Source organism: Callorhinchus milii, unplaced genomic scaffold (genome assembly GCF_018977255.1).
Source record: "Callorhinchus milii isolate IMCB2004 unplaced genomic scaffold, IMCB_Cmil_1.0 Scaffold4, whole genome shotgun sequence".
Taxonomy (NCBI): Eukaryota; Metazoa; Chordata; class Chondrichthyes; order Chimaeriformes; family Callorhinchidae; genus Callorhinchus; species Callorhinchus milii.
Window position 1 is genome coordinate 72,144,969 of NW_024704745.1, and position 25,058 is coordinate 72,170,026.

The following is a 25,058-nucleotide window of genomic DNA, read 5'->3' on the forward strand; positions in this document are numbered from 1 at the left end:
ATCACAATGATTGAAAACATTGCAGACCTTTTTAATGAATTGATGCATACATCAGATTTGAATAGATATCATACTGTATTTTAGGGATCTATTGAAAGAGGAAATAAGTAGGTATGGCAAATAATTGCCAGTGTCATCCTGTCAAGGTTTTTTAGGAGAAAAAAAATCTTTGTTATAAATGGTTAAATATTATTTTTCAAATTATCTAAAATATTAAAATGTTTGCCTGTTCATTTGTTATTCCTCCACTACAGAATAGCAGATGTTTTAACTGGCAGATTTATTTTTACAAAAAGTTTTTTTCTTCATGGAAGTGTCAATAAACTAGAATTACTGTAATTATTTTTTCTTTGAAAACTTGTTTGAAGAGAATGTTCAAAGCGTAAACATTCCCACTCTGCATGAACGATCAGGCTTATTACACTACCTCAAATTGCATTGGATCCAAATTACAAGGGGATAACTGCAGCATTAAAGCTCCCTTCACAAATTAACTTATTCTAAATCGTTATCTAATTAATTTCTGATGTATGCTATAAATTATGAAAATTCATAGAATATGATTTTCATTCCACTTATCGCACTGTCTGTACCTCACTTGCAACTTCATTCATGAGTGTATATGGTACATGAACTTGAACCATATCATTGACCTTCGTGATTGATATTAGAGCAACACATATGAAAGTGTTGGCAACATTGTGCCTACAGGAAAGGTGGTCAGTGTAATGGATCCTATGATCATTCTTTCCATTCCCAGGCTGGGGAGTAGACAAATGAGCGCCTAATCCCTATAATGGTAGTAGTGTAGCTCAGTGGTTGGAGCACTCGCCCAGCAATCGAGAGGACTTGGATCAGGGGATAACAAGATTGGGCTCAATGTGTTGTTTGATAAAATGGCCTACCAGCATTCTGCCAGCAATATAACAACAACAATAACAAATGACATCTGTACAGTGCCTTTCATATCGAGAGGACATCCCAAGGCGCTATCTGGAACAATAAATAAAACATTTACATAGGTAGCTGTCACCCATGGAACTATACTCCTGCATCAGTCCATTTCATGAAAATGTGGGTTAAAAAGTACAACCACCAATCATCAATAATCAGGAACTCTTTGACATCTCTGCTTGATATACTGCTTTTGTTTTCTTCTCATCCTCATTATGCCATTCACGAAACATTCTGATTGCTAATAATCATTGTGTCTGGCTTAGCAGAAGGACATTTTCTTCAGTGTATCTAAATCTACAAATAGATTTGACTTGACAAGTCGACCATCAATCGGCTTGAAGTTTAAGATGGATTCTCAACATTTGGCTTACACCAGCTATCACTTGTCTCTATGAAGTCTGCTCAACATCACAGCTGGTGCTCTTAGCAGACTATCTTGAATTTTAGTTAGTTTTTAATGGGAATTATTGCAAGATCCTTCATGCCTTTTTATAACAATGGTTAATTGCTATATACAAATACTATTAGGGGATTGACTGTTAAAATCATAACACACTAAATTGGGATCTTCAGGAGCCAAGAGAAATAATAATATAAAATATTCTTTGTCTTTGATACATCAGGAGAATGTCTTAAACTGGTTCATCGGATTTTACTAAAAAATATAGTGACTGTATTTGTTGGTGAATGTGGCAGCCATTTTGCATACAACAATGTCCCACAAATTGCCCTAGGGATTATTGGCCAGGGCACCAGAAGAAACTCCCTTCTATTTTCAAATAGTGCCATGGGATCTTCAATATCCTTCTGAACGGGCAGGTGATTTCATGTCTCACCCGAAGGAGAGCACCACCAAAAATGCTGCACAACCCTACCACTAGTTCGGTGTGTCAGCCTGGACTGTTAGTTCAAAGTCCCAATATGATGTTTGAATCCACAAACTTCTAACTCGGAGACGAGAGTGCTACCAGCTGAGCCACCTCATGATATTCTGTAAAGATGAGGTCTTTTACACTGTACCTTTTACATGACAAAATGCAATATTGTCATTGAGGACTTTTGCATGATTTAAACAACCTACTTGGTGACAGATTTCTGTTGCTTTAGTCTTTTATAAATCACTTAATTAAATGCAAAGCAGTATTTTTAAGCTGTGATTAGATATGTTAAAGTACATAATTTGCATAATGTTAATTAAATTATGTTTTGTCCAAATACTTATTCAACCTGAGGTATTTGTGAATATTATAATTTATGAATACCTAAACAATTGTCTCAAATATTGTATAAATGACAAAAATATTATATCTAGTTTAAGAAAGCATTTGATAGGAACTTCCTGCCATTATTGGCACCATCACTTTTTTTGAGAAGGTTGACGTGGTTGAAGGTGTCTATTTGTGAAACACAAATATACACCTCAACACTTGAGTATCAAGATTTGATTTAATACGAACCATTTTAATCGAATGTTGCAGCCTAGCCACAGTTAAAATGTAAATTTAGTTATTGCTCGAGTCACATAAGGACGGCAAAATTATACAGAATATCTGTAAAAGTGTATCCACAATACAAAATATCAAAGTAATGCATTTGCTGTATAGATGGGAATGAGAACGTATCCTCCTAAAATGGATTGCTTGGTTCACATGGTCCAGATTTCTGGATTAATAATGAACATTCATATATAAATTTGAACCAGAACACATTTCATTTATTGAAGAATTTTACTTAATTACCTCAATAAAATGTTGTTTGCTGCTAGGTTTCATTTTTATTGTATATAAATCTAAAATTTCAGACATTCCTAAATTAAAATCATCGCTGATTGTTGTTGGTAGAACTAAAATATGTGCCTGAAAGTAAATTCAATACTTTTTTTGGAAAAATATCTGCAACTCATTAGACTCATGACCTTATTGAAGTAATGGCGGCTTTAATTGGAACACTTACTTTACAAGTAACACAAAATAAATCATGTTTTAAATTTGCTGAGGAAATGCCTGATCAATTGATGGGATTTGGTCCATAGTTATGTTGTTATAAGTGATTTGAGATGTCCTTCCAACATAAAAGACACTATATAAATGTAAATGGTATTGCAGAAACTTATGTGACTTCCTGATTTTCTTCAAAATATCATGTAAATACAGCTAAACACACATAGCAAGTTTGAATTTCACAGAGAGGAAAGTATTACAAATAGACTTTTTACTAGTTATAAATGATTTTCTAATTGATTTATCAGTGATAGCAGTAATGAAGCAGTAATTCATCACACAAAGTGGATGCAACAGTTAATTAGCATACCTTATAGCGCTTGAAAATGAAAGAACTGTGCACCAGCTGCAAAACAGCCGTCTGCCAATGTGGGTCATTTACAAGTAATTACTATCCATCTATTATATCGCTGATTACAAAGGTCATGCACTCTATCTGCCCCAATTGTAGCCCTTAGACATGTGGCCAGAGCTACAATTATATATGTGGAACTACTGGAGATGTACAGGAACTGCTCAGCATGGTTTATGAATAAAAGCATTTAGGTTTGGGGGGTTTCATTCATGAGATTATTTGAAAGACAAAACCCATATTTCTCATAATTGCCCAATAGAAACTGGATTCTCTGACAACTGCAGGAAGTACTTGAAAAATTATTTCTTTTAAATCGGTCATATCATGCACTTTGAGGGTCATAAGTCAAACGTGAGCATTAAAATGTGCAGCTCTTCCAAGCCATTCAAAGGTTAAGGAAAATTACATGTTTAGTAGGTAAAAATAGCAAATGGCTGGAAAAGGGAAATGAAGTATAATAGTTTAAAATATGTTTACAGATACTTTTAAGACCACTGTGGTAATGTAAAAGTTGATTAATCTCTGTGGAAAAGTGAATATTTGCAATACATTTAGTTTATATTTTTCTAAAAAAACATGTTATATTTTGTGTGGTTCTTATTTGGCAACAAATACACAGCATTTAGGAAGAAAAATATCCTTATGTAGTTTCCTCTCTAATTGTGGCCAATAACTAATTATTGTTGGAAAAATTCAGGGGGTGTTTTGGGCTCTGTTAGGTACTGTAGGGTATTCATATGAATCCTGGTAAATAAATATTATGAGATGTGAATTTAGGGTATTCCATTTGCTACTCTGTTAAAATGGTCAAAAATGAATGGATTTTATAATGTCAATATTTTACCACAGTAACATTTTTTAGATTTGCATAACTTAACATTTTTAATTGCAAAAACAGTTAAATAATAATAATTTGGTCACTCAATCCATGACTTTTTATGAGACGCTGCTGTGCGCAATTGGCTGCCACATTTCGCTCACAAATATACAGTCAATTCACTTTACTGTCTATTCTGTGAAGCGCTTTGAGACGTCTCAATAATGTGATAAGGCGCTATATTAAATGTCATTAGCTGTTACGTTCAGTGGTGTTTACTGATGCACATGAATGATTATTTCTAGATTGATGGTAAATTTATATATTTCACTATTATCACCTAGCAAGTAACAAATCTTTGAGTCAGGTAAGCAATGCGTTTTATAAATTTCACATAAATTTATTGGATGAAATTTAGGAATAATTTGATAAAATATAAAATAATAAAATACTTACTTTAGTCTAAAATATTTTTACAGTTTCTTGTTTGAGTCGGTAGTCCGAGACCCTCCCCAGTGTGAAGTGTGCTATATAAATGCTAGTTGATGTTGAGTATGCATTCCATTCCATTTATCTGTATCAAAATCCAATGCAAATTCTTGGCCCATCTGATAATTGGTTATATCTTCCAAAAATCTATTTAATTCATATGAGTCCCCTTCCCGTAGAGTAGCATTCATAGTGAATGTTATCAAAAAAATCATGTCACTTCCTCCGACACAGCTAGAAGTAGAGGAGAAGTAGATTTGGGTGTCATCTCCATACATGTGGAAGTTGACTCCATGTCTGCGGATGACATAGCCGAGAGGAATCATGTAGATGAGGAAAAGATTATTAATAATAATAATAATAATCCTGGCATTTGATAAAGTACCTTATCAAGTTGTTAAGACGTTTCAAAGCACTTCACAGAATATATTGTAATGTGGATTGACTGTATTTTGTAGGTGAAACGCGCGGGCATTGAAGTGTAGCCCTGGACTGAGTTCAAAATACTGACATTCGACTTGAACCCACAAACTTCTGATTCAGAGACTAGAGTGTAATTGACTCATATGACTCATATGACTGCTATTGGTGTCAGTGAGGCACACTTAGATTCCCCGTCTGTAACTGCTGTTTCCCGAGATATCTTTCTAGATCTCTTTTGAACAAGCAGTACAATAGTTTAAGATTGATCATTCATCTCATCACTGTTTGTGGGATTTTGATTGGACGTGCAGCTCGTGTACTGTCCCGCACCAGGCTTCGGGACCACATCACTCCCACCCTCGCTCGCCTCCACTGGCTCCCCATCCCCCAGAGGATTGATTTCAAGATCCTCATCCTCACCTACAAGGCCATTCACGGCCTTGCTCCCTCCTACCTCTCCAACCTATTATCCCCCTACCTACCTGCCCGTACCCTCCGTTTCTCTGGCTCTGGTCTGCTCCACGTCCCCCGCCCCAACCGCCCTACCATCGGTGGTCGGGCCTTCAGCCTCTCAGCCCCCAGGCTCTGGAACTCCATCCCCCAGTGCCTTCGCCGCTTCCTCCCTTTCCTCCTTCAAGGCCGGTCTCAAAACCTTTCTCTTTGACCGTGCCTTCAGCTCCCCTCTCGACTCTCTTCCCCCTCCTCGCTCCCTCCCTTCCCTCCCCTCACCCTGACCATTTCCCCCCTCCTTGCTTCCTCCCTTCCCTCACCCTGACCATTTCCCCCCTGCTCGGGTCATGACCCAACTGTGCAGCGCCTTGGGACATCCTCCTGACGTGAAAGGCGCTTTATAAATGGAATCTTGTTGTTGTTGTTGGACCTACTACCTTCCATATTAGCCTACATAATTCATCAAACTTCAAAAATAATAAATTCTGTGACGTATTAAAGCACTATGAGCTTTGAAACTACAATTTGCAAAATTAATCAAACTTTTGGTTCCCACTATGCTTTTGCACCATCATTTGGTGAGGGTGTTACTTGGTGCAATTTACCACCTTTGAAGAACTGTGGCTCACACAGTCTACTTTTGACAGGGTTAAATATCACACATAACTTTAACAACTCAGCTGAAAAATTGGAGATTATATAAATATTGCTTCAGGATTCAACCATCTCTTTTTACATGCTGCTTCCAGAATATACTATGTTTCCCAGTGGTGAAGGCATCTGATAAAAATACCTAATACAGGCCAGAAGGAGGCCATTCGGCCCATTGTGTCTGCGCCAGCTATTTGAAAAGAACTATCCAAATCAATCCCACACTCGCTCTCTCCCAACAACCCTGCAAATTTGTCCTTCCCCAAATAATTATCTACTACTCTTAAAAGTTGTTATCGAACTGGCTTCCCACCACCCTTTTAGGCAATGCATTCCAGATCTGAACAACTCGTGAAACTGTGTGAAAAGCGATTGGTAAAACCATTGTTTGAAATAGTTTTAAACCACTGTTTTAAAACCATTGTAATAAATCCATTGTTAAAACATTTAAGCTTTTGATGGGGGCAACTCTGCCATTGGAGCTGAATTAGCTCCAAGGTGATGGACATGCCTTGGCTCTTGCCAACCTGCATTTAAAATCAACTATTTAGGAAAGTAGGTTCAATAGAGAGAATGTACGCTATACCAGATTAATTGGAACATGGCCAGGACCCCAGGAGAAACTCGTTCCTACATTGGATCTGTGATGAAGTGTCTATAGTGCTGTTTTGCTGTGTGTCGTTTAGATTAAAGTGACCTGTAATAATTGATATTGATATAAAACAATATTTCATATCTTGATCTCTTCAAACTAAAACTCCAACTCTGGGTACTGAAACTAGGCCATAATTTTTAAGTTATTGTCTATCTGTCTAACATTTCCAATGAATGTTTTTTGTTCATATCTAACTGCCGTGGTTGAACTACAAAGTCTTGTACTCCATAATCTCTGCGTAAATTGTCATTTATTGTGTGGTTTAGTACCATTATCAAAGATTTGTCAATATGTCAAAAAAATTTCACATTTCTCGCAATCTTTTATCCTACAAATGAAGTATTTTACTTTATTTTCTGTATTCTGCTTCAGTTATACGACACCAAATAAAGCTACGTTAAGGGGCATAACCAGCAATGCAAGTTGGCAGCTGTGGCTATACTGCCTACTTGTATTGCTGTTAAATGGGGGAAAGTAGTGCACCACTTAAACTTAATGAAACAAGTGTATCAAGCTTTGCTTGCTGGCCTCCAACTGTGGGAATTTCTAATGACAGTAATGTCAACTCTTTTTGATCATCAAAATATAAACCAGTGCAGCTGGCAGCCTAAGGCATTTTAAACTTATAAAAACATTTAGGGTTTAGCTGAAATTGTTAACTGAAATTGAGTGTTAACTGAAATTGCAGGCTTCCTTGGTCAGCCGTTTTTTATTTTGTTTGAAATTTTAGTTCGCACATTATGACAGTGAAATCAATCCAAATATTGCAAAATAATTGTTTTATTACTTCAGTATTAAACTAACATTACCNAAAAAAGTACGTTTTGAACACTTTGCTTCAGTTTGCCCCATCATTCATAGCTGTCTCTGAATACTAAACGTTAGTGTAGATTGTTCTTTTGTTTAGCTTCTTAACTTTAAAGATTAAACTTGTCTATGCTTCCACTCTATTCTGGAAATCATATAAATCACATAAATCAAAAATGCCTGATTAAAAAGCTTCAAAAAGACAGGTTCTTTATCCAATGAAGACCCCAAGCATTAAAGATAAGTCTTGTCCAATTGTTAAAATGATCGCGTTCATCTTTTGATTCCTCTAAAGAATGGAATTTCTCAATGCTGGTTTTATAGGGATTAATAAATTGCGAGAAGTAGTCCTATCCCAATTGTAACTACGTTCAGAGTAATACATCAAACCACTGTGACACAGGATCTTCAGTGTAAATGGGCATAAAACCTCTGATTATTAGAAACTAATCTTTTAAAAGAGAATAAAAGTCTAGACGGGAATATTTCTCTTAAAAGTACTCCCCCATAATATTCACGAGTAATAATTATTTAATATTTCTCTTGTAGTGAGCAATCCTTGCTTTTCTATCTTACTGGAGTCTGCCTGCTCCATTTCTCAATAACTCAAGTGAAATGACTGACGGGAAGAGGCTCCAGCATCCCAGAGCTACTCTATTGAGTTTAATGGGGACGAATTCTATGAACCAGGGTTGGAGCTGATCTGAAGCCACCTGACCCCATAAAGTACATAGAATTCCTGGCAGTTCTGGAGTTTAGTACTAGGGATAAAAAAACAGACACAAATGCAATCTGTTTTCAATATAATTTGCACTTCTCCCACAAAACACAGAGTCAATTCACTTTAGAGTATATTCTGTGAAGCGCTTTGAGACGTCTAGAAGACATGAAAAGGCTGCATATTAAATGCAAGAATTATTATTATTATTTGTTTCTGTGAACAAACTCAAAACTGCAAAACGTAGATATTATTTATGCTCCAGCTTCTGATCATCATCTCCACTAAAAAAAAAGGAAATGGGATTTTTAGCAGGCTTAGTTCTTTGCTTAAAAGCTTTGCATTGAAAAGTGAGTGTCTTATATCATTACAACTTTAATAGCGTGACTGCAAAATTAAATATCTAAATGGGGTTCTAAAATGTTTTAGAATTGTTTAGAAATTATACTGCTTATTCATCCCATCACTATGGATCCAGCATTGTGTTTTCTTGGACTCCCACTCAGTTCAGCGAAGGGTAAACTTATCAGATTTCTCGTCTTTGCTGCATGTAGGCGCAATTTCCTCTCTGTTGACTGGATATGAGAATCCCCACGAGGGTTGTATGAATAACATTTTATGGGGTATTGCCTCTCTGAAAGGATCATGTATTGATTACGGATGTATCTGTCATGATTCCCAGCAATGCAGACCCCATTAGTCAAACAATTTAAATCAGAAGGGTAATTACTTATAGTGACAGCTTTCCCCTAACTAGAAGAGCCCTAGTGATTGTGGTGGTTAACTGGGTTCAGAGAAATACCAACCCAAACCTTAATAAAGAATACTTGGATCAAAGGATAAAAAAAATGGTACCTAGTGAAACATTCCCATTAAAACGTGATTCCACAAGGTTCCTAGTTGCAGAGTGTCATGTGGGCAAATTTGGAATTGATGCAATACAATATTTTTTGGTCAGCCGGGTGTCTGACACATGTGGAAAGACATCACCATGCTTAAGAGTATCCAAACCAAACTGAGAATTCCATGCATATATATATATATATATTTACAGTATTTCTATAACATTGTTCACTTCAGAAGAACATCTCAAAGGACTTTACGCTGCTGCTTGGGCACCTGATGACCCAAAACACAGTAAAAGATTGATGGTCTTTTTGGTCACGCAGGTGTTTGACACATGCCAAAGAACCCATCACCATGCTTAAGAGTATCCAATCCAAACATGTCACCTAAACATGGAAATTTCCGTGTTTTAGAATGGAATGCACACTCACCCGCCAGAGGGACACATCTTTCATACATAATTCCAGAGCATACTAGGTGCCGGTTGGCAAGAGCCAAGGAATGTGGACCCCAGAGTGTGCGTTACGGTACAGCTGGAGTTTAAACAACTAAAACCACATATCTTGCTATTGAAAGCACTCTCTGGCAAGCTTCCTACTGCTTGTACAGTTAACCACCCTTTAGGACCTTGTTTTGCAGGGGTAACAGGAGCCGAGTGAGAAGAATGCTTCTGGTCTGCCCCTCCATTCCTACTGATGAGCCAGGTTGGCTGGTGTGTTATATCACCAGTGCCCTGGAGTACTGTGGTTCCACCTGGCTCAAGAACCAGACTACCAAGACCACCACAGAGCATTGACTTGATTCTGACATTCCATCAACAAGCATAACATCTTGGAGCCAGTTCGGTCTCCCCAACCCCCCCACCAGGATAGTCAAATTCTAACAAAACCGATGTACCTGTAATGCCTGGGTTATTCTGTTATAAAGTGTATAGTGTTACCTGGAAATAATGGTAACTTTCATTGATATGAAACATTGTCCTCTTTTACCCTATTGATACCACATAGCAGGCCACTTACTAGGATGGACCACAATCATTTTATTGAAAATGAAGCAGAACAATGAAATCTATTGCCATCCAACCATTTCTAATGTACCTCATTGCTTCAATACACTCCAGTTGGTGTGACTGTTGCATAGAACCGCAGGTATATATATATATATATTACTATTTCTATTCTTTGCAACATCAAGCATTTCTTAGTAAAACACACACAAATTCATTTTGAAAAATAGAATTGCTGCCAGACAATATATGTATGATGTATCATTTGTGAGTTATCAGTCAAGCTATATGACCCATTTAACACAACAAAACTACAGCTCATCTCTTTAGACATAAATGGTACCCTCTTAGTCATAGTTCTTTGGCATAACTATTATGCCCAAAGAAAATGTTTTCCATCAGTCACTTTTCATCAGTACTTGTTTCTATATTTCTACAATGGCACATGGACTGCACAGTCCAGTCCTATGCTAAAAGCAAACGTATCCTTCAATTGCCAATAAAGACAGAACAAGTACCAACATAGGACTGTATAGGATAGCAAAGTACCATTGTGTTCTATCTAGCTGGTACCAAAGTTTAAAAAAATTAAATATTCCCATACAACTTCTGTACAGCAAAATAATAATAATCATCCTTGCATTTGATATAGTGCCTTATCATGTCTTCGAGATGTCTTAAAGTGCTTTACAGGATACACTGTAAATTGAATTGACTGTATATTTTGGGCTAAACGTAGCAGCCAATTGCGTACAGCAATGACTCACGAACAGTCGTGGATTGAGTGACCAAATTATAAATCTCCGATACCTGTGGCACTGCAGTGTCAAAGGTCTTTCAATCAGACCTTCAGGACATTTTTCATTCTAAGCAACCCTTGTCAGAGCAGCAAGCAGACATTTTCCTCCCCTGCCTCCAATACAATTAAATACAATTGTGGTTTTAATTATGGCTCAAATAAGGAAAAATGACAAACTTATAGCAATCAATACCATTTTATCCATTGAAATATTAGGTGATGAAATGACATTTGATGTGACATCTCGGAAGGCTGCCCTTTACACTTCCACTTATGGGGCTTCCCTGGTCTTAGGTGATGCATTTGACATCTTTATTATAGACATTTTATCTATCTCCTCCTATACCTCAATTATCTTCTAGATACCTGTACCTTTTTTGGAGTATGTTTAAAGTTGTCTTGTACAGGTTTCAGCATGTATGGTCAAAAGTCCAGTATAAGAAACATGAGTGCAAGCCCAGAAGAGTAAAGATGAACCGACCATTCAGATTTAATTACGGAGGCAGATCGGTCAGCAAATTCACAATAGGATTAGATAGCTGTTTGTCCCAGAATTCAGTTGAGATCCATGAGAGAGTAAGATAGAGATACTTTGTTTTACTCTGGTCAGGTGAACTGCAAGTTTCTCTTTAGCCTTGTACATACTTATAGTGTTTATTATGCCTGGAAGAAACTATTTGTGGAATCCCGGATCATAGGGGTTAGTGCATTCACCTCACAAGTGAGAGGATCCAGATTCAGTTCTCGTTTGGGTCGAAACCTTAGGCAAGTTTCCTTGCTCCACATGCCTCTGTTTACCTCGCAGTAAGTAGGAACCTGGTTGTTAGTCAATTGGCAGATTGTTTTCCAGATACAATAATCCCTCAATCCACGACTATTTGTGGGACACTGCTGTGCGCAATTGGCTGCTGCATTTCATCCACAAAATCCAATACAATCCACTTCACGATATATTCTGTGAAGCGTTTTGAGATGTCTGAAGGATGTGAAAAAGCACCATATCAAAAACAAGGATTATTATTGTATATGTTCCGCCATTGGCTTTGATCTTTTTCTATATTGAAACACTGCAGTGTTGAACCACATGATTCCTGCCCACCATTAGGGCCAAGTGTGCACTTTAGAGCAACATTTTGTTTTTCATCAGGTCAGGAAATGGAGTTTTCAACTATTAATATCTCAATCAATTGTTTTGCAGCAAGCATAACAGCCCTCATCTCTAATTGAATACTCCTGAGCCCTCCCAAATGGCTAAACCCCAGGTTGCACTGTAATTGATGATTTCTATAGCACGTGAATGGCAGGAAACTCCAGAGGTTGAAGAAGATCTGTCAGAAGTAAAGCAGACCCATAAAACCGCGCTGAGATACCAGATTAGTTTGTTTCCAGGACCTAGACAGGCAGGGCAACACTATCTCTCAGTTGGCTTGAATCTCAGCAAAGTTCCTTTCTCTGTTTAAGGGCCAGGTTCAAATCAACAGTGAGATTATGGACAATCTCTCTCTTGGTATCTATTTGGTCTCTTTGCATTAAAAAAAAGCTAAAATCAAAAACTCAGAAAAGAGATCAAATATGATACACATCATTCAATGGCAGGAAACTTTTTTTTACATAAAGGAATTTCGCTTATATATAACAGCCTGCTGGTACATTAATAAAAATTATTATTGTATCAAAGATGCCAATAAATACAAACTACAACCTTTGGACCACCTTGAAGGCTTGGTTGCACACAGACAGTGGAATTACATATATTGCCTCTGTAACACAAAAGCAATATCTTAATAATGCTAGAGTTTTGTATTATGAAGGGTGATATATAAATGCAAGTGTTGTTGTATAAGGACAAGTATATGGATCACCTGGGATCCCAGTTAAGTTAAATTTTTACAGGATCCCATTTCTGAATAATCAGTGATTATTACCGCAGGTCCCTGCATTCAAAAATATCCAAGTAAACTTGACCACCTGCAGAGAGCTGCATGATCTTGCCAGCATCTCTGATAACACGGACTATTTTGATCATAGGGATCAAAGTAATATTTTTGTGTGTGCTGACGTTCCTTAGACACATTTGGAATGCATTAGGTTTTGTGTTCCATGTTTTGCCATTACTTCCAGCAAATAAAGTGTCCTGATGTCAAACACCTAATGAATGTGAAACTGATTTGAGTTGCTTAGAAATCAATTGTGTATAACCATTGAGTTCTATTTTATATACTTTTATCGTACCATTATACAAAGCCTTAGTGCTATGCTTTCTTTATTTTAGAATATCATTTTACAAATACAATGTTATTTATAGGATTGCAGCTTGTATTGTGCATATTACCAACATAGACTAATTAGGTCAAATGGAGCGTTTCCATGCTATGTATTCTATCCAAATATTCTTCAACTGAAAATGAAATGCATAAATATGTAATAAATCTGTAGTGTATCTTATGTTTAAAATGGTATTAGCTGGCTGAAAGTTGGTTAACTGAACAAGTTACTAATAAGAGAAGTCTTTGTGAATATTGGCTGGCTGATTGAGAAATGGATAAATGAACAAGTTACAAGAATGAGAAGTCTTCATGAATACATGTAGTTTGCTTTCAAATCTGAAATCAAATACTGTAGTTGCATTCAGGAAATTATTGGTACATTCATCATTGAGGTCTGCCAGCCAGAGTTTAAAAACAACTGATCAATTTTAATGATTGTTCTAAATGAGTTTTTCACACCTTTGCCTTGTTTCATTACTTCACTGTCCACTTTGAGATTTCTGACAGAAGAGTAAACCAGGCAGTTCAGGCCTTGTTCTGGCTGAATGAAAACTTAGCTGCTGGAATGGTAATAATAATAATAATAATAATTCTTGCATTTGATATAGCGCTTTTCACGTCTTCTAGACGTCTCAAAGGGCTTCACAGAATATGATGTAAAGTGAATTGACTGTATATTTGTTGACGAAACGCGGCAACAACAACAACAAGATTTCATTTATAGAGCGCCTTTCACGTCAGGAGGACGACCCAAGGCGCTGGACAGTTGGGTCGTGACCCGAGTAGGGGGGAAATGGTCAGGGTGAAGGGAGGGAGCGAGGAGGGAGTAGAGAGTCAAGAGGGGAGCTGAAGGCACGGTCGAAGAGAACAATTGCGCAGCCAATTGTGCACATAATCTGGAACTAGGTTACATTTTTCATGCAAAGAAGCAATACCATTCTGTAGTTTATGTGCATTTGTGTAACTTGTATGTTCTACAACCACAACTTGCCTTTAGATAGCACCCCTCACACAGGGTAGAGTCCTGGAGCACTTTACAGTGGAGGAGCACGACACCAGTTGGGGGGCAGGGGGAGTTGACAATAGGCACGATCAAAGAGGAAGGTCCTGAAAATGGGGAAGGAGGGGGCAAGGTGGAGGAATAGAGGAAGAGTGCACCAGAGTTTCGGGGGTGGTGGCTGAAAGCGTGACAACCGAGCATGTAGATGATGAAGAGGAGGGGGCCAAGGATGGAGCCCTGGGTATGTCACAGGTGACCGGGTGGGGGCTGGAGGGAAACCATTTAAAGAGACAAAGTGAAAACAACAACAACAACAAAATTATATTTATAGAGCGCCTTTCACGTCAGGAGGATGTCCCAAAGCGCTGAACAGTCAGGTGTCGGGGCCCGAGCGTGGGGGAGGGGTGATGTAGGGATGAGGGAAGGCAGAGAGGTGGGAGGGAGACCAAAGGCACGGTCGAAGAGAAGGGTCTTGAGACCGGCCTTGAAGGATGCAAGGGAGGAAGACGGTTTGTTAGATAGGGCTCGGTATTATTTAAGAGTTCTAATATTATTTGAGAGTATATTTCGCCCACAAAATACAGTCTCCACTTTACAGTGTATCATATGAAATGCTTTGAGACATCTTCCTGACATAAAAGGCTCTATACCAAATCTATGGATTAATATTACAATATTGGCACAAGAGTTGGTTTGGATTATACCACTGGATTGTTGAGTAACGCGTATCATATCAAATAGGTGTGTGGAGTAGAATATTGGTTTATTATGTGTTCTCAAGAATTGCTGAATTATTGAACATTTGCTGGATCATCCCCTTGATAATGGTGACGATAACCCTCTCCCAAATTTGGGAAGTCTTTGGCATTTTATAATCTGAACATTTTTGAAGTGACAGTGAGTTAAGAGAAAACAATTTCAGTTTGCAGATGTTTCAAAGCGCTGTACTTATTCTTATCGGAGAATTGAGGGAGTGAATGTAGTTTAGATTTTTTAAATAATGAGATGCATAAATGTTGCAGTTTTAAATTTGACATAAATCAATAGAGCAGGGAAACAGATAATTCGGCCCAACTAGTGTTTATAGTCTGCGTAAGGCTCCACCCCTCTTAATCACCTCTCTCATTTCCCTCTATTCCCTTCTCCCTCTTGTATGCATTTTCCTCTTAAATATGTTGATGCTTTCTGATTCAACCACAGTTTCCAGCAGTGAGTTCCATATTCTCACCACACTCAGCATAAAAACATTTCTGCTACATCCCTTTTAAATCTGCTATCTTATATTTATGCCCCCATGTTTTGGACTATTTGTCAGGCAGACTGTAAGACTTAATGAGTGCCAAACCAGAGGAAATGGATTTAAAATTTAGAAGCTTCCAGCATGACTGGGGATTAGAAGATTTATTTTCCCCTGACTAATGGATATGTGAAATGGCTGATGCTGTATCAATTATCTCCTTCAAAAAAAGCATTCAAGTATCTGCGTTTGCATAGTTTTGAAGCACATACACATGGGGAGGAGGGACACTTTCCTATGGTTGCAGAATTCGGAACAAGAGGACATAATCTTAAAAAACAGAGCTGGACCTATTGGTAGTGAAATAAGAAGGTCTTTCTTTACTCATAGAGTTGTGGAATTGACTTATGCAAAGGACTAATGATGCAGAGTTGGTGGGAGTGTTCATGGGAGTAGTTAGTTAGCTAGTAAGGGTATTGGAGGGTACAGAGAAAAAGCAGGCAAATAGCTTACAGATCAGCCGTGATCTAAGAAAATGGCAGAGCAGGCTTGATAGACTGAATGCCTTACTCATGTTCCTGTTATCCCTATAGAATAATACTGAAGCAGGGACATTCCATGGAACATGACGCTGCTGTTGGAACCGAGGGGGAAGGGGACAGGAAGAGATATAAAGATGTTGTTTAAATATGAAAATTGCTGCAGATTTTGCTTGATTGAGATTCAGGGTGTATCTAAAGAATATTTTTCCTAGAACGTTGAATAGGTGGGTGAAGATCATATGAGGGTTGGGTATGACATTAGAAGGAGCAGGCTTGATGAGGTTGGATGGATGTTTCTTGTCTCAAATAGTGGAGTCCTGTAGCTCAATGGTTAGAGCGCTCGCCTTGCAAGTGAGAGTCCTGGGTTCAATTCCCGGCAGGGCGAAACCTTGGGCAAGTTTCCTTACTCCACACGCCTAATAATAATCCCTCCAAAACAAAACAATCATAAATTGGTCATTTTCAATCCACGACTGTTTGTGGGTCACTGCTGTGCACAATTGGCTGCCGTGTTTCGCCCACAAAATATACAATGAATTCACTTTACAGCATATTCTGTGAAGCGCTTTGAGACATCGAGAAGACTTGAAAAGCGCTATATCAAATGAAAGGATTATTATAAAGGTCATAATACATGCACAACAACCTATTCTTCTCTTGGGAGAGTATATTCCGATATATGTTCACTTTCTTTCATTCAGAAATAAAGTTAAAAGTGGCAGCATCATCCATGGATGGACACTCCACCTCACTGAGCCAGTCCAGAACCTTGGCCTCTTGTTTGACCTTCAACTGTCCTTTTTACCCCACATCCGTGCCGCAACCCACTCTTCCTTCCCCAACCTCCATAACATCACCCGGCTCTGCCACTGCCTCACCCCTCAGGCCGTTGAAACCCTCATTCACGCATTTATTACTCTCTGAGACACTACCCTGCGTGGAGGGTGCTATATAAGTGCAAGTTGTTGTTGTTATTTTTATTACTCGATTCTGCTTGTTGGTCTTCCCAACTCTTCCCTCCACAAGCTGCAGATCATCCAGATCTCTGCAGCTCGTATCCATTCCTGTACCAGGCTCTGTGACCGTATCACCCTCACCCTTGCATGGGTCCACTGGCTCCCCATCCCCCAGAAGATAGAGTTCAAAATCCTCACCCTCACCTTCAAGGCCCTCCACAGCATTGCTCCTTCCTACCCAGCTTGCCTCCTTCCAAGCACGTCTCAAGACCCACCTCTTCAACCACACATTCCGCCTCACCCTCCCTGCCCTCCACCCTCCCCCTTGGTCCCAACCGCCTGCAATGTCCTCCCGACGTGAAAGGTGCTTTACAAATGTAATTTGTTATCGTTGTTGTTGTTGTTAATAGCTCTTCTACTGGCCTCAAGCCTTGGTGGTATATCTTCCTCTCCTTGAACATTTTCAAATCAATCATAGTTTTCCACAGACTGAATCTGCTCTCAGCGAGAAAATAACTGATTCAACAGACTTCTCTTTGATAAGCTGACTTAGTGAAGGAGAGTACTTACAGGCCAAGAGGTAATGGTAAAAATCATAGTAGCTTCCTGGAAATACTTTGATGCATCAAGCTCACTGTTCTAAGTGGAAGGAATATGTAATCTGATATGTAGGTAGACACCAGGATCGTGTAAGATTTCTTTATTCTTAATTTTGGTCGGTCGGGTACCGACACCTTTGGAATGTCATCACTCTGCTTCAGAGTATCCAAATCAGACTAAGACTTCCACGTCTGGAATGGAAGGTGATTTCTTTTCTTAGAGAGACACACCTTACTTACCTATAAATGGAGAGTATCAGGCACAGGTTTGGTAACAGCCAAGGCTTGGAGACCCCAGAGTGTGCGCTGGGGTACCGCTGAAGTGTAAACAGAGCACAAATACTTTAAAAAGCAAAATTCTTTGAAAGGAACAATTTCACAGGCATTTCTCCCTCTTGAGATATATAGACTCAACTGTAGAGTCCTGTAGCTTAGTGGTTAAAGCACTAGCCTCGCAAGCAAGCGGACCTGGGTTTGATTCCAGGCAGGGCTAAAGATTAGGCAAGTTTCCTTACTCCACACTCCTCTGTTTATCTAGCAGTAAGTAGGAACCAGGCTGTTAGTCGATTCGCGGATTGCTTTTCTGCTTCAAAACAATGAATAAAAATGTTTTAAATAATAGTTTGGTCACTCAATCCACAGCTATTTGTGAGGCACTGCTGTGTGCAAATGGCTGCTGCATTTCGCTTACAAAATACACAGTTAATTCACTTTGCAGGATATTCTGTGAAGTTCTTTGAGGTGTCTCTACGACATGATAAGGCACTATACCAAAAATGCAAGCATTATTACTATATTATAACCCATTCTAGATAACCGATGATTTTGGAGTTAAGACTATTTTAGAAGAATCATTACAAATGAACACCAAATTACATTCCTGATATTCTGATACTATGTGAATAATCTTTTATTTCCCAGTATACATCAAGTGCAATAAATTTCACGAGTAAAATAGAAAGGAGACATTGTCTCGAAACTAAATACATTATCAGAGTAACACAAAAACAGAGATCTCATATTTACAATGTTTCATTTTATATTGCATTATAGAAGGAATGGACACCATAAAACGTAAATGTTGCTATCGCCTTTCAGATTGGTGAAATAAGATGTAGAGCATCAGGAGTGCTGGGTTGCTGAGCAATACAATACAATTTACATTGATATAAGTGTTTTGTGAGGTGTGACAAAGCACTTCACAAAGTTGACTAACTGGCAGAGAGGATTTGAGAAGGACAAAAATTATATTCTCCTAATCTGAAAAAGCAAATTAAGTTATTCTTGTTTCAAGTCTTTGCAACATTTAATTCTTCAGTTGTATTTAGTAAGTGGTATATTTTGTTTCAAGTTACTGCTATTGCTTTAAACATATTTGTTTCCAATTCTTTACAGGTCTTGTGTGTATGAAGTCCAGCACCTCTGTGGTGGAACTGGTTATGCTGCTATGTTCACAGGTAAGACATATTTCCAAACCGGTACAGTTTTAGCTCATGCTCAAAATTAAACATATCTGAAATGCCTTAGAGAATAGTTTTTGCCGCTATTATGAAGCATATTTAACTTTTGGCTTGACACTTAGCTAAATGATTCCATTATGAGGGGAAAGAGCCTTAAAATGAGGACTCAGGCAGTTAGTACTGAGGTCAGGAAGCCTCTTCTCTCACCTCCATCATTTCCCAAATGATGCTCGCCAACTGCTCCATGGACCACATCGCTACCCTTCTCCTTACTCCAGTTTCATCTCTCTGCCCCCCTTCTAATGGACATCAACCTTTCTCTGTCCCTTAGAGTGGGTATGGAGCCAGTGTCAGTGGTAGGGTGACAGTAAGCACAGAAATTAGTGGTCAGCTTTTCTGCCCCCACCCTCTGGAACTCCATTCCAGAATCCCTCCGCCTCATCCCCTTCCTTGCCTCCTTCAAGGCCAGTCACAAGACTTTCCTCTTTGACCGTACCTTTGGCCACCCGCTCACCACCCTACCTTCCAACCCTCTTAATTCCAACTCCCAGCTCAGGTGTCCAACTCCTTGGGACGTCCTTCCGATGTGAAAGGTACTATATAAGTGTGATTTTGTTGTTGTAAACATTGGGATGAAAAGATTTGCCATGATCTAATAAAATGGTGGAACATGTTCAATGTGTTGAATGGCCTCCTCCTTTTCATGATTTTCTAAATTCTTATTATTTTTGGCTACATCAAATTTCCCTGTATTATAATCATATTTAAACCCAATAATATGTGACAAAAGCCCTATACTGTGTGAATGCAAACAATAAGGATAAGGAATTTGTTTGGGAAATTGCAAATATATATGCACATCAATGCTTTCTTTCTACTAAACAATGGTTGAAAATCCAGAAACTCAGTTTCATTGGGTCTGGTCCAGAATTGTATTGTGTAAAATGGGGGAAACCATATTATTTACGCTGTTCAGATTGCCAAGAAAAGCTACTGCAATGCTGTGTTTGCAACAAAGATGACCTTGTTCTGTATACAATTTTATGTGGAAAGTTTATGCTTTATGATATCCAAATAATTACAAGGGTCTATCTTTTTTGGTTAATGTATTTTGACATTGTGAAAAGGCAATGTTGGAAAATGAATTTGCAGTGATATTAAATTTTACATTGAAATAGGTTGATATTGTCAGCTGGAATCTTTAACATTTTTGCTTTGATTTTTACTTTGGAAAGTTGAGATGTGGATAATTGGGTGTTGAATGTCAGGAACATTATAATTTTGTCAAGTGGACATTAATGTGCCTGTCTTGGATAAGATCCAAAAAATTACAGCCATTGCGTAAACAAATTATATTATCCTAGCAGAAAGCTTTTCAAAATGTGTCGCAAGTGATTAATTTGATTATTTTGGCAAAACAAGTATCTAATAATGTGTATTTATTTTAAATTATACTTTACAGAACTATGAAATATTATGAAAGCACAATAATCTATTAAGTATATTAAATACAATATTATACATGCTTACAAACAGATCTAGATCTGGACTTGAGAAATAACAGTGACACAACATTTCTGAGAGCACTTTTAAATCACGGTTTTGAAATATACCGCTGCTTCGTTTGAGTTAATTTTTACCGTATATAAATCATTTACATCTGTAAACCGCTTATGTTTCATCATTAAATAGAATGGAAGCCATTATCCTTGAAAAGCCTGGGACCTTCCTAAGCATTTTTAGTCTGTCTGAGCTTGCTGTCACCCCGCACCAGTTTGTAAAATGTACATTTGTTAACTAAATATCCATCTAGTAACCACCTTTTATAATCTCTTTACACTACAATCAGCAGTCCAAAGAATCTCTGGAGTCTACATAAATCATGGTTAATGTATCAAACAGAGAGGGCAATATTTTGATGTACAACTTTGTATGTCAAGTTCATTTTAACTTTCTATTTGATATAAGAAATACAAATCTCTCTTTTTTAAATGATCAAATTGATTCCTTACCAAATGGTTTAGCCATCACAGATTTCTGGCTTCACAAGTCTTTCAGATGTTGAAAGATCAAAGCAATTTTGCAAAATAAAATGGGAATATACCAGACATGTTCACATACCTGCTGTTACTGGTCCTGAACATGGATTTCAATATTCATCAGCTCTGTCCTCGTAAGGAAGCCATTAGATGCAGGTCAACTTTCTTTCTCCCCCAGCATGAGTGATTGCTGGACAGAGAGGATTTTGGGAAAGAAGTGTGTTGGTAAGAATCCTCTGAGAATAAAGACATGAAAAATCTCCTGCAGGGCACTTGAAGAATTTGTGATCTTAAGGCTTAGTCGAAGTTTCAAGGGAAATTCCTTCAGAAGCTGAAAAACGTGCCATTTACGTAGAGCTTTGTAGCCGTTAAAATGTTTTTTATGAAGAAGATGGTGTTGGATTAATACAGCTTCCACTGCACCACTGGGTGTAACAGCATTGCATTAAAAAAGTGCAGTATAACATGTGGGTATTGTCTCCTAATGATTCAATCATCTAATCTTTAGACTGGCTCTACTCATTTGCTGGCTCCAGAAATATCCACCATTAAGGACCCAAGAGATGAAACTTTGCCTCATATATTGATTAGGACTAAGAGTTTGAAATTTGAGCTCTCTTCCTACGTCCTTCATGGGGCTTTTTGGTTCACATCAAATCCTGACACTGAGGAGAATACAGTCTAAAGTTACCAGTATATCAATACAAGCTAACTAGTTCCTGCAGCTCTATTGCAGAACAAATCATTTTGACTTCATTTTTTTGTTCATTTGTTCTGGAAAATTACATTTTAGATTCTTTTTTGCTGTTCAACTGGCACAACAGTTTCTAAAGCCAAACCACATTATTTTTTTCTTTTAGCGGAAGTGTTTAATTGATCAAATTCGTTTATAAGTCATTCTAGATAGGAAACTGACTGATGTTTGTTTTCTTTTAATTTGCCACAGCAAATCTAGACACTTCATGCTTTTGTACATCAGAAACCTCCTGTTAACAACTAGATGTTAGTAAGGATGTCATTTTGTTTAAATTGAGCTGCTGAACAAAGCACTAACTGCCAGAGGCTCAAGTCCAAGGTATGTTCTAAATTTACATGAGGTTTCAGATTACAAACGTCTGAAGGTACATGTCATAGTTAATTCAATTCAGATGGCCAGGTTTTTAGTCTATGAAGGATTGCAGCCAGGTCTCCTTTGGAGAAGGCTTTCAGCACTTTACTACAAGAGATGTTTTGAAAAAAAATCAATTAAAACAATGCACAGAAAGATTAAAGCTGTAATATTGTTTTTCCAGCAAACCAGTTGTCAAGTTAATATAAATTTTGAGTTGTCAAAAATCACTAGCTTGTCAGATCTCTTACATTTCCAGATTTAAAAGGAGAAATCACTAGAAAATAGAAATAGATTCACAATCATAAGCAAGTTAGCAGGAACTAAATAATTGCAACATTTCAAATTGGACTTATTTGACAAAATGACAAAAGATGACCCACTAAATTTAATAATAATTTATTTTTTAAACTTCTTTCTTCATTCTTCATTCTGACATCCTCCACTACATAAAATGAGTTCGAACTAACATTACCAAAACATAGTATTTAAGATATTTTTGTTGACTTCTAAGTGTCTGAAATTTATTTATAAATCGCAGCCTGCAAAGGAAATTCAGCACAACAACTTGTATTTGTATAGTGCCTTTCAAATACAATGATCAGCTGGAAGCACTTCAAAGAATCATAGAATTATACAGCACAGAAGGAGGCCTTTCGACCCATCATGTCTGTGCCGGCTCTTTGAAAAGAGCTATCCAAATCAATCCCACTCCTCTTGCTCTCTCCCCAAACGTGTCCTCCCCAAATAATTATCTACTTCTCACTTAAAAGTTGTTATCGAATTGGCTTTCACCACCCTTTCAGGCAATGCATTCCAGATCCGAACAACTTGCTGCGTAAAAAAAATGTCCTCACCTCCCTTCTGTTTCTTTTAACAACTATTTCAAATTGGTGACCTCGGGTTACTGACCCACCCGCCAGTGGAAGTAGTTTCTTTTTGTTCACCCTATCAACTCCCTTCATAATTTTGAAAACTTCTATTAAGTCTCCTCTTAACCTTCCCTGCTCCAAGAAGAATAATCTTAGCTTCTCTCCTCATAACTGAAGTCCCTCATTCCTTGTACCATACTGATAAATCTCCTTTGCACCCTCTCCAATGCCTTGACATCCTTCCTAAAGTGTGGTGCCCAGAACTGAACACAGTCTCTAGCTGAGGCCTAACCAGTGTTTTAATAAAGGTTCATCATAACTTCCTGACTTTTGTAATCTATGCCCCTATTTATAAAGCCTAGTATCCCGTATGCTTTTTTTTTAACAGCTTTATCTACCTGTTCTTTCACCTTGAAAGATTTACTTATATGAACCCCCCGGTCTCTCTGTTCCTTCACCCCCTTTAAGATTGTGCCATCAGCTTATATTGCCTCTCCGCATTCTTCCTCCTCAAATGCATCACTCCGCATTTCTCCACATTAAACTTCATCTGCCCATTTTATCAGTCTGTCTATGTCCTCTTGCAGTCTGCTACTATCCTCCTCACCATTTACTACTTTTCCTAGCTTAATATCATCTGCAAACTTGGAAATTGTACTCCTTATACCCAAGTCCAGGTCATTTATACAGATCAAAAAGAGGAATGGTCCCAATACTAACCCCTGGGAGACACCATTGCACAGTTCCCTCCAGTCAGAAAAACAACCGTTCACCATCACTCTCTGATTTCTGTTTCCCACCCAGTTCTGTCTCCATGCTGCCACTGTCACTTTAATACCGTGGGCTTCTATTTTGCTTACAAGTCTCTTATGTGGCACTTTATCAAATGCCTTTTGAAAATCCATAACAACTGCACTACCTTCATCTCCATTACTTCATCAAAAAACTCTATTAGATTTGTTAGACACGATTTGCCTTTAACAAATCCGTGTTGGCTGTCCTTTATTAATGCATATTTTTCTAAGTGAAAATTTATTTTGTCCCGAATTATAGTCTCCAGGTTTCCCCACTACTGACGTTAGACTGACTGGCCTGTAGTTCCCAGGTTTATCCTTCTGCCCCTTTTTGTGTAGGGGAGTAACATATGCAACTCTCCAGTCCTCTGGCACCACCCGGTGTCCAAGGAGAATTGAAAGCCAAAGCCTCTGCTATTTTCACTCTTACCTCCCTCAGTAACCTAGGATGCATCCGGTCCAGATCGGTGACTTATCTACTTTGAACACATTTTAGTACCTCCTTTCTGTTTATTCTTATCTTATCCAATTTCTCTACCCTCTCCTCCGATGCTGTGGCATTGGCTGCATCCTCGTTTTGTGAAGTCAGATGCAAAGAATTCGTTCAGTACTTAACATGTAATGGTGAAGAAGGACAGGGAAAGTGTCAGACTTAAGGGCATGGACCAAAGACATGGTTGCAGATAAAGGTTTTCAATGAGGTTTGAAAGGTAGGAAAAGAGGAGCAATAACAAGAGATTTGGGGAGACAGTTCCCGAGGACAGGGCATGGTGATTGAAGGCTCTAACGTAGGATTGCAGAAATCAGGAATACACCAGAATCTTAAGAGCAGAAAATGCAGGCAGGAGAATGGAGCTTGGAATTAGAGCCAGAGCCAGATAGTTGTTGGCAAGGCAAGAACATCAATCTAGTTTGACATTGATTTGTAGAAAGGTATAGTTTGAACAAAAAGATAAAAGCCATTTCTTGTAGAATTTTCTGGACATTGAGGAAGTTGAATAAAAATGCAGCCTCGACTTATTTTCTCGGCAGAACTGAAATGATTTGATTATTTGTTTTTGACAAGATCTGTGGCTGATTACTGCTGCTGAGTTCCCCGCAGTCCATAGCAATATTTATCACAGCTGTGGAATTGTGTTTAGTTGAAGTTTGCTAATGCAGGAAAGGTCTATATTTCTATTCTGAAATCTGTTCTTCACCTTCACCTCCAT

The 25,058-nt window shown here is 38.1% G+C and overlaps 1 protein-coding gene across 1 annotated transcript in view; it reads left to right on the forward strand.

Annotated features, from left to right (window-relative positions):
- Nucleotides 1–25,058, forward strand: part of nbeaa (neurobeachin a) — a 219,380-nt gene that overhangs the window by 168,866 nt on the left and 25,456 nt on the right. The window contains exon 36 of the mRNA XM_042334427.1: nt 18,970–19,031. Coding sequence (XP_042190361.1) covers nt 18,970–19,031 — 62 coding nt within the window. The remainder of the gene's footprint in view (nt 1–18,969; nt 19,032–25,058) is intronic.